Consider the following 11,298-nt stretch of genomic DNA (forward strand, 5'->3'; position numbering starts at 1 on the left):
GTTTTTCATTATAGTATACGTGAAATATTTATACACTTGAAGGAAAGAGAAAGCAATGTTAAGCTGGTTGTTATACCAGAAAACTGAAATGCTAACCGTTTGTAACAGCTGAGCCTAACTAACTCAAGACACTAACTCACTAACTCGTGCTATTCACTCACTTAATATTCGCTAAGACAGTTCACACCAATAAAGTTCGTATTAGCACGAGTGAGTGCCACAGGTTAGCTAGTCATGTCACTTGAACAACAGTTACTCTGGAAACCAAAACCACATATATATTCCACAGATGAACATATTCCGAATCTTAATCTCGTGTCACCTCGTAAATGTCTTCCAATATTTTTTCCGTCTCGAATATAACATATGCTTTCTTATCCATCCATTACTATACTGATTGCTGAAATAAAATTGGAATACGACACTGGCATGCATGCATATGAAACTGTAATTATAATTATAAAGCTGTTTTAAAATTTCTCACAACACTTTTTATTACAAAGAGAGAAGTATATAAAAATAAGTGATTTAATACAAAATTTTAAAAATTAAATTATAAAAAATTATAATTTTTTTTAGTGAAAATAACATTAATAACAAGCATTGCGCTGATTCACCATAAAAAGAGAAAGAAAGACGCAATTAGCTGTATGTGATGATCACCTCTCAAATAGAAATAAAACCAGTGAAGGTTTATATATCTTGCGCGCATATTATCATGTAATGCTGCCTCATAAAGTATGGGATGAATTTGGCGATCACTTCTGTCTCGGGGAATACCAGCTGGCTTACACTTCCATAAATTGATAAGACATTTTAATTTATACAAAAAGTTTGCACATATTGTTATAATTAAGAGAAAAATAAATAAAATAAAAGATAGTGTATATAATAGGAAAAATAAGTTATGAAAAAGCATTCCATCTATCTCGTTTTATTTATCAGTTTTAAAATATTTTTCTGTTTCAAACTATTTATCATTTTAAATCATTAAGAAAATAGTTCAGTAAAAAAAACATTAAGAAAATATTAATGAATTTTTTTATAATAATACTCATAAGACATAGATGCACTGATAAATATATTAGCTAGCTATTAATGTATAGTGTAGTTAGCATTTATGGAGATTATTAATTTTAATTATCATGTAATTTTTTTTATGTTGTGCAATGGAAAGTAATGAGGATCAAACTTAAGCATATTATTTAAATATTTTATTACTAGGCCGATTTTAATGGGTATTTTATATTGCGAATTGGTATACTGTAATCAGTTGTTGTTTTTTAAACATATGCATTACCTTAATGAACTGTTTAGTTCAAAGGAGGAGATGGATTTTAAGGGAGAAAGAAAACTTAGAGATTTTAATTAGATATTTTGTTTGCATAACAGGAGGAATTTTAACGAAGAAAAAAAAGAAATAACGCTTGTCTTGTTTGATTTACAAGAAAAAGGGAAGGATTGTAAAAATTAATTTAGTTTTACACTCTTATAATCTTGAATTTTAAAACATAAGAAGGGTTTATTCAATTTAGTCAATACAGTCTCTTCTCCAAATCTCCCCAATATTGGAAAGCAGAACAACTGAATGAGGAAAGATGGTTCTTCTTCATTTGCCTTCCTTACCTCCTAAAAGTTAAGGAAGATTTAAAAAAAAAAAAATCTATGTTTTTGGCTCTGATTTATTTCCTTCCAACCAAACAGCATATATATCATAAATAATGAAAAATCAAAGACCATTAAAGTTCTTAAACTCTGTGACTGCTTCGTATATGCATGTATAAATTAGGAACATGATATTATATTTGTAATTAAGAATAATGGAATAATATCTTACAATTAAGGAATATGAAAGGGAATATATGACATCATATATCCGAGAAAGAGTAGGCAACTTGGACCAGTGTTAATGTCGGAGATGATCGCATAAATTAAAGTGGAGAACCCGGCAGATAAGTGAACATGAGGTGGGTTAAAAAATTCGTGCGTTATTATGTTAACAACTTGGGTATCTCCATTCCCCTCAGGACAGAACAAATTTGAGACATGGAACTATGGAAGTCTTTGTCAAGGGAAGAAGATATTCCTAATAAACGAGGGTTTCTTACATGAATAAATCATTCTTGAATATATTCCTTTTCCCGCGTCTCTCTTTTATATATATAATTGAAGGGGTTTACAATTATTTGGTGTATATATTTTTTAATCATAAATTATCTTTTAATATATAATTATTTTAATTTCTTTCATGAACTTTCAAAATATAATTGTTATTATTACTTTGATTTTTTTTCTTTTTGCCTTTTTCTTTTAAAAGTTACAGGTAGAGAGATTTTAACTAATAATAATAATAATAATGAATTAGTTTGTTTAAAAAATTTACACAGTTAATTCCCCTGGTTCAGTTATAACATTGTTCAGGTTATAACACGAAGACTTTATCATTTCATTATATTCAAACGAATGCATAGATAACCTGTGTTATTAATATTCTATTTTACACAAACTACATGTATCTTTAATTAAGGGAAGACTATTTGTTCAAATCAAATAAGATAATTATAGATGATATAATATTTTAAAAAAATATTTAATGCGACTGTATTTCTAAAATTATTATTTTTTTAATATTTCAAGCAGCTGCATGATCCAGTAATCATGTCTCTAGTCGTTAGTCATAACGATGGGCCTTCGATAGAAGTAGAAAGTTGACATGCAGTAATCAGTTTTCGCTCTGTACTTCCATGGACCCCAACGTATGTGAATTTGTGTGCACATATATACAGCTTTAATTATTTTTTTTCCCTTTTCCCTATTATTTGTCAGTTTAGAAACAGCTTGGTTGAAGTTTCCGATTCTAATTCTTCATATCCATGCATGCATGGAGTATTGTTGAGGCTAATAAGCATCTTCTTTATATAGAGGTTGTTTTCAGCTCCATTTTCTCTAAAATTATTATCGTATCAAATCTTCTATTCGATATATCCTAGTAGGCCTTTTACTGCTAAAACTATTCTCTTTCTTTCCTCGCTCCATCTTAATACATATCTATATATACCCGACTCAAGCTGATTAATTCCTCCATATTATTCATTCTTGTTAATTATTTGTTTTACTAGCTAGTTTAGTTATATTATTAATTTACATGTAAAGGGGCTCTAGCTTGATATACAGGCAAGAGCCTTGTACCTATTGTGAGGATTGAACACAAAAATGGAGAGCATTGAAATTAGCATTCCTACTAAACCTGAGCTGCATGAGAGTGGCACGAAATCTGGAGCCAACAAAGCTTGGCTTCGAGATCAGATTCAGAGTGTATGGGATTTTTGCAAGGAAGACACTGGTAGAGAAATATTTGCACTCAAAGCTGGGCTGGCTGTTCTTCTTGTGTCTTTGCTTATATTATTTGAAGCCCTATGCCAAGTCTTTGGGCCAAATATTGTATGGGCCATTCTCACTGCTGTCCTTGTATTCGAAGACACTGTTGGTATGTTGCTAGCTATATACATCTAACTATCTAAGTATAATGTATTATATATCAATGTGTACATGTATTTTGTATATTGGATTTTGATGGGTACATGGTTGTGAATTTTAAAGGAGCAACGTTTAATCGAGGATTTAATCGAGCACTGGGAACCTTGGTGGCGGGAATCTTGGCCATTGTTGTTGCTGAGACAGCACTATCCTGTGGCCATGTCGCTGAGCCTATTATCATTGGCCTTAGTATTTTCATGATCGGTATAATTATAATTACATGTTCTCTAATTTTGTCATATACTAATATAAATATAAGACGGACGTACGTGGGTTAATTATGAATGTGACAGTGTGACATCGTTCAGTATTTTCCAAAAGTAACGAATGTGAATGGTGTACATGTCTTAATCATATATATGGTATTTTGATATGCAGCCGTCATAACTTCGTACATGAAAACTTGGCCACCGCTTGTGCAGTATGAGTACGGGTTTAGGGTGGCACTGCTAACCTATTGCTTGATCATAGTTTCTGACTATCGAATGGGAAATCCAATTAGAACTATGTTCGATCGGTTGTATTCCATCGCCATTGGAGGAATAATATCAATGTTGGTCAATGTCTCTATTTTTCCTCTATGGGCTGGGGACCAGTTACATAAAGAATTGGTCAAAAACTTTCATTCAGTGGCAGATTCACTTGAGGGTAAGTTCCAATAAAAATGGAAAAATAGATTTATCATAGTTGTATAAAAAAAAGACTTATTAATCAATTAATATATTCTGTTTGAAAAGCTAATTAAATTGGAATATAGCCTTTAAGGTGTTATATAGTTTTCTTTTGATTTGCAGCATATATACGGTACCAAATTATGTTTTTATCTTTCTGTAATATCAGAATGTGTCAAGAAATATTTAGAAGATGTACCAGAGAAGTCTAAAGTCACCATGGCTAGCATAGATGCATTTCCAGACGAACCGGCTTATAAGAGATGTCAAAGCAGCTTGAATTCAGGGTCAAAGCTTGAGACTCTGGTATGTGTTCATACTAATAGTAGCACTTTTTCAGGTTTCAGTTTTCAACTGCGGATCGAAAATAATGTGTTGTCCTTGATCTTTGATTGCAAAGGCAAAATCAGCAAAATGGGAACCACCACATGGTAGATTCATGCACATTTCATATCCATGGGCACAATATGTTAATGTTGGGGCAGTCTTGCGATACTGTGCTTATGAAGTTATGGCACTCCATAGCATTGTACACGCTGAAATTCAGGTTTATTCCTTCTTGTCTGTTTTAGCGTGTGTACATGCATGCTAGCTGTTGGTGTGCATGCCGCGTTCAAATATAATCTTGACGTGACTGCATGATAAATAAGTTGTGTCCTATTAATCAATAAGAATATTTGTAAATGTCTCGTCCTCCTCTACACCACGCATGTCGGATACTTGGTGAATTCACCTTTCACCCAAGAGATAGTTATGTGAGTTTTTTCATGAAATTTATTTTTTCTCTTTTAACAAAACAAACTTGAGTATATTTCAATTCATACTCTTAATAAAGTGCTGTATATCAACTTAATTATACTCGTTCCGTTCTTATCCGTTCTTATTTATAGAACTCAGTTTAAAAGTGATGTTGATTTCTTTTTATAAGACTCAATGTCTCAATTCATATTGTTCATTACATTAATTATTTTTATATTAAAATATCTTTAACTAATTATACTGATAAAAAATTCATTTGAAGAGGAAGAATAAACCATGCTAAAAAAAAGAGAAATGAAAGTACTAATGACACTAATAATTTTAGAAAAAAAAATAAATTTAGGATAAAATTATTATTATTAACTAAATTAATTAGGCATTAGTTATGTCTTCAATGTAGTGAAAATCTTCTAACTATTAGTTGGTTTTCAGGTACCCTACAAATTGCGGGTTGTGTTCCAAACTGAAATCCAAGAGGCATCAAACCAAGCTGCAGAGATAGTAAGGATTTTGGGAAGAGACATTAGCCGCATGGAGTGGAGTCTGAAAAATTCCCATATTAACAGGCTTCATAGCTCTATTAAGAGGCTGCAACGTTCTATGTACTTCCAATATTCTTATCTACTGACATCCACTTTTGAACCCCCTATCCTTGATAACTCTTCAAAGTCCTTTGCAAACAATATTTCACATATCTTCTACCATTTACCGTATCAAAGGGAGATGGCAGAACAAGTAGAATGTTATCATGAGATAACGAGGAAGCAGTTGAAAAGACTATATTCTTGGCCACCTAGAGAAGTGGATGCTTTTGAAGAAGATAGTGAGAAAAACATTAAGTTGTTAGCTGGGGAGAGAAAGGCGAAAGCCTTAGAGAGTACTGCAATTTTGTCATTGACTAACTTCGCTTTCTCGCTCGTGGAGTTTGTGGCAAGAGTTGACCATTTGATAGAGGCAGTTGATAAGCTTTCCAAGATGGCCAAGTTCAAGCCTAACGATGGGTTATAGAAGGAAAGGTGCAATACAATTCTGTGTATGACATTCAAATTTTACTATGTTAGTAGGTAAGATTAAGGATTGGGCAGTGTTGTCATGGACTATCGAAAAGATTTCCAAGTAACAAGAAGCATCCGATGATGTTCGATAGAATTCATATATTGTTGTTGCTTTAGAAATATATTTGTTATTTAATTCCAATTATATTTTGACCAATTTCATTTTACGTTTTTAACAAAACTCTTTATAATTTTAGTCTGCTATAATATATGAATCATTGTAGAGTAATATCTTAAAATTTTAATGATTAACTAAGATCAGTGTATTATGCATTTCAATTAATATAAAAACTTGTATATCTCATAGTATATAAAAACTTGCATACTTCATAGTAAATATTTGATAATACATAATATCGTTAATTGTTTTCCAAAGTACTTTTTCAGTTAATAAATCAATGCCATTTATGCTTGTCATGTAATTTAACTTATAATATATATATATATATATATATATATATATATATATATATATATATATATATATATATATATATATATATATATATATATATAATTACCGATCCAATCAGTTACATTATTGATTTTACTTCTTTTCCAACATTCCGACTTCCATGAGACGCTTAAAAAAATGACTATAATTTAAGAATAAAACTACCCACAACTAGTTGCAGGAGAATACAGAATATGATAACAATTGAAATTGTCAAACGGGAGTAAGCACAGCCTATGTAGCCAGTCATGCAGTTATGAAAGAGTAACCATGAGCTAAATTATTATCACAACATATTTGATCTCACTCAGTAAAGACTAAAGAGGCTTATTACAGACAGAATACAAGGTCACACTGACAGACTTTACAAGGCAACCTGCTGTCACAAACTGCAAGACGTTTTATCAAATGATAGATAATATGTACAGAAGATGAAATGGGGAAGGAAAGAAAAACACCAATACCTTTATATCCCTTCCTTAAGTATGTCAAACAACGTACATATTCTCTCCGTTTTAACAATTAACAGATATCAGACGACAACTCCAATCATCAACAATCGAACTTCAAAGAAAACAAGCAGATACAACTTTCCAACAAGGGAGAGCAAGGCAACAAAAGCAATAACTAGCCTCAAATTTTACTGGGGCAGGATGCCAGCTTTAATTGTCTCAGATTGATCACTCAATAGATCTCTCCCACTGCTTGTACCAAGGCCAGAACTCCCCATCAGCGGTGCCATCAGACTTCCACCATGCACCCTGCCTTCAGGAACTGCTACTGACATTGGTGTGTGACCATCTTCCCCAGATGGGAGACGAGTACTTGCAACTTCATTTAGTTTAACATCAGAACAAGTTATCACACCAGCTGCCCGTGGGCTACCCATTTTCATCATATCTACGTCAATATCTTGGTTAATGACTATCTGCTTCGGTTCATCCAGTTTACTAACATGACTATCCTGAATAACTGGTCCCAAGGTTACACCTCCATGAACTCTCTTATCCAGTACTAGCCCACTATGAAGTGCACACAGACCTGTCTTCCCCCTTGCAAATGAACTACAAGAGCCACCCTGTTGATTGATATATTCTGACCCAGGATGGCCCCAAGAGCATCTCTTCCTTCCCCCATGTGCATTGCAAAAGTCAGTGCCACCTGGTGCACTCTTTCCACACCCTTCAAACTTGCATCTCTTGCCTCCTCCATGACATATACAATAATCGCTTTGTTGCCTGGCACTCTTCATGCAGTCAGGTACAGAACACCTCATTCCACCCCCATGTGCCACACAGAAGTTGGTACCTCCATGCACACTTTTAGTACAAATTCCACCACCGTGGTCTGCACAGCATTTTCCTCCACCATGGCCTTTGCAAAGTGGTGTGGTCCCCTCAGCACCTTTGGTGCACCCTGGTGCTGTACAGCGTTTTCCCCCACCATGTGCTTTGCAGAACATAGTGCTTCCCTGTGCCCCTTCTGTACAACCAGAAGCTTGACATCTACACCCTCCACCACGTGAGATACACAGACCTGGTAAGCCTTCTGAGTTCTTAGTACAATTTTCTCTTTCACATCTCTTGCCACCACCATGCCGAATACACGATCCAGATTTCCCTCTGGCAGCTCGGAAACAACCCTCATGACTACATCTCTGGTCACCACCATGAGCAATACAGAAATTTGTATGTCCTTCTACACTGTTAGTGCAACTAAGATATTCGCATCCCCTGCCTTCTCCATGAGACTTGCAGTATACAGTACGGCCTTCAGCTCCTTTATTGCAGCCAGGTTTCTGACACCTCCTACCACCACCATGAGATATACAACGTCCAGAAGCACCTCTGGCTCCCTTTCCACATCCCTCAACTTGACATGTCTTAGAATTGCTATTGCAATATAGTGGTTGTTTCTGTTGTGTTAGTCTGGAAGTACTAGTGACTGAACTTTCTGGTCTCGTTGATGAGAGATCTAGAACAATGGGATTATGATCAAACTTCTTTTCAGCCTGGTTTAACATTACACTAGCACTTGCATTAAGTGAAACAAGCCCTGGTTTCCATCTACATGAAGTTGATCCCTCATCAGCATTTGGTGTCCTGCTGAATACTAATGGTGTCTCCATGTTCAATCGGAAAGATGGGGCCTGAGAAGGACTTAGACAAACACTAGTAATATCTGATTCAGAGGGCCGTGTGGAAAGGCTCAACTCCAAATCAACCTTAGGCTGCAACTCAAATATCTTCAAATTTGAACTAGCAAGTTTTTTTGGGCTCTTTACCTTCTCGCAGCCAAGATGAAGTGTAAAGTCCAGTTCAATATCCATAGGCATGGACGATTCCTCATCAATCTCTTTGGCTGAAGACAAAGCAGTGCAAGCAGTAGCTGAACTCTCCTTGCTGTCCGAGGAACTTGTTGAAAGTCCAAGAGACAAAGAAGAGCCAATGCTCAGACCCATACATCCATCAATTAAATCCCACTTTCTTTTCATTCCCTTTGAAATTGAAGAACCATGGGAATCAAGTTGTAAGATATTATTTGTACTACAATCAGCTCCCCTTACTTCAACTTGCATTGAGTTACCCAAAATCTTGAATGCATTTGCAGAACAGTTAGCTGTGAAACTCAAGTTCTGGAACCTCACATCCATGAGACATTGACAGTCTAATTCTATACCTATTGTTTAATTTCAACAGAACACTAGCCTGACTTCCACATAAAAAGAATTGGATATCTACAAAATTCAGGTTAGATTACAAGGGTAAAATGCATCCCCCACTGACAAATCCAGAAGTATCACATCGATCCATCTAATAGAAATAGAAGATTAAACTGATGTTCAGATTATCAGTTGTTGTGGGTGCACCTTAATTCAGCAAGATTTGAATCCTTCGAAAACCCAGCTTGGAGGTCAATCATCTTGTTCATGACATACCACATGGTTAGCACTAGAACTTCTTCCAAAATAAAAATGATTTCAGTCACATTTTGGTGTATTTGAGCATCAATTTATTTAAAAGAATAGAATAAAGAGCAACCTTTTTGTGTTTATATCAACTCCATTCATAACAACTACCAAACACACAGTATCAAAAGGCAAAAGAACACAAATATAAAAATAAAAAAGGAAAAAAGAAAACTGCTTGATCCAATAAGAACAATAATTTAAAATTGATATTTTTGATCGATAACACTCAGCAGTTAAACAATAAAATTGATTGAAAAAGATATCCAAGTCTCAATAAACTAAAATAAGAAAAACAATATGAAAACCAGAGAATCAATTCTTTGTGCATGTTCCCCATTTTAGTTTTGAGTATCAGAGCCAGGGACTGTTATTTTAAAGAAAAGAAACAGAAGTTTCCTTTTGAACAATGACATCTTTATTAACTATTCTCTAAAATTTTGAAATGTAATATCTCCCCCCAACAAGCCAAAACATGATCAGAAAATCTTTGATCGTTGATAGTCTCCCCCAAACAAGCCAATTCAATAGGGAATGGATACTCACTCTCTCAGAAGCTGCCACAAGGGAAAGTTACATACTAAGAGGGGGCTGATTGGATAATGCTACAGTGGCAGTTATATAAAATTTCCCCCAAAGTGGCAACTCAAATATTTGATACTGCATTACAAGTAAAACTAACAGGGTCTAGACTAATGCACTGGAAAAATATATTGGTTGAATTCTTCCCTTTTTGCACTTCTGAATCACCACTTAAAACAGGGTGGGTATAACAGATTGAAACCAACTAAACGGACTCTTAACTCCAATAGTATCTCAACTTCCTTACCTATTAGATGGACACCAGAAAAACAACAAACCAAAATATAAAGTACTCAAGCATACATATGATGAATAAAACAAACAAAGCATGCACAAACAGAACAGATAAAATAGAAACAGAGAATTTGAATTAACACAAAATATAGTTTGTCTTTGAGGAAATTATATGGAAAGTGAAAGCCAGGTATCTTCCATACTTACTTTGAAATTGGGAATCCTTCGCTCAACATAAATAACCTACTAAGCGTAGAGCTGAGGCGGAGAAAACAATATATATCAGTTAACGGCTCCAAGTTCATTCAGCAAATCAAATAAATAAGATTGAGATGGAAAAGGCACACAAATGATTGATTTGAAAAACATAACATGAACAAGATCAACGGCGAATTAAAGAGGAATTAAGATTTAATACCTCGCAGTAATTAATAGTAATTCCTCAATTTGAAGTGATTTAGTTATGTAGTTTCCGCAGAGCTTGGGGAACGATTCTAGGGTTTTGACTTTCGACAGATTCGGATTATGATTTTTTTATGAAGAAAAGGAAGGGAGGAGGGCGACACAAGACATTGATGATCGGACGACAAAGCCATCATCATTTCAGGCAATGGCTGGCCGCACTTACAACTCATTTGGTGTAGTTTCTTTTAGCCTTGAAAATTAAGCAAGTTTTTTTCATCTTTTTAAGTTAAACATATTTTTAACTTATCAACCTTTTTTTAATCAATTAATCCATGATCTCTAAGCATAGAATAAATCAAACAGAAATATTCATCTTATATTTATTAATCATCTATCAAAGTGTTAATAGAACTTACTTAGTGGATGTTTAAGAGAGGTGCAAGTGTTGGAAATGCACTTTTTAAGTATGTTATACATTTTCTTTTGATTAAAATTTATTAAAAACTATAAAATCAAAAAAGAAAAATTATTATTAAATTTTATCATTTTTAATAAATTTAAGTTGATGAGAGAAAGTATATTTGAATGAGTGTGTAGAGTATTTTTCTAATATTTTTGTATGTTTAGATTTGA

The 11,298-nt window shown here is 34.0% G+C and overlaps 2 protein-coding genes across 7 annotated transcripts; one reads left to right on the plus strand and one right to left on the minus strand.

The window, feature by feature from the left end:
• Positions 1 to 3,111: 3,111 nt before the first annotated feature.
• LOC114425253 (aluminum-activated malate transporter 9-like) lies at positions 3,112 to 6,127 on the plus strand. Its single transcript, XM_028392102.1, has 6 exons — positions 3,112 to 3,487; positions 3,601 to 3,741; positions 3,916 to 4,185; positions 4,378 to 4,514; positions 4,609 to 4,755; positions 5,400 to 6,127. The coding sequence occupies exons 1-6, from the start codon at positions 3,214 to 3,216 to the stop codon at positions 5,973 to 5,975; spliced, it is 1,545 nt and encodes a 514-aa protein (XP_028247903.1). The 5' UTR covers positions 3,112 to 3,213; the 3' UTR covers positions 5,976 to 6,127.
• Positions 6,128 to 6,624: 497 nt separating this feature from the next.
• On the minus strand, positions 6,625 to 10,922 carry LOC114425197. 6 transcript variants are annotated; one of them, XM_028392043.1, is made up of 4 exons: positions 10,679 to 10,922; positions 10,468 to 10,518; positions 9,346 to 9,398; positions 6,625 to 9,213 (listed from the first exon to the last, which is right to left on the minus strand). In XM_028392043.1, the coding sequence occupies exon 4, from the start codon at positions 9,127 to 9,129 to the stop codon at positions 7,117 to 7,119; it is 2,013 nt and encodes a 670-aa protein (XP_028247844.1). In that variant the 5' UTR covers positions 9,130 to 9,213; positions 9,346 to 9,398; positions 10,468 to 10,518; positions 10,679 to 10,922; the 3' UTR covers positions 6,625 to 7,116. The 6 variants fall into 6 exon arrangements, with proteins under 6 accessions (XP_028247844.1, XP_028247852.1, XP_028247836.1 ...); XM_028392051.1 differs by having other exon boundaries at positions 9,346 to 9,433; XM_028392035.1 differs by having other exon boundaries at positions 9,346 to 9,436.
• Positions 10,923 to 11,298: the final 376 nt, after the last annotated feature.

The sequence above is a fragment of the Glycine soja genome, chromosome 1 (assembly GCF_004193775.1).
Source record: "Glycine soja cultivar W05 chromosome 1, ASM419377v2, whole genome shotgun sequence".
NCBI classification, from domain to species: Eukaryota; Viridiplantae; Streptophyta; class Magnoliopsida; order Fabales; family Fabaceae; genus Glycine; species Glycine soja.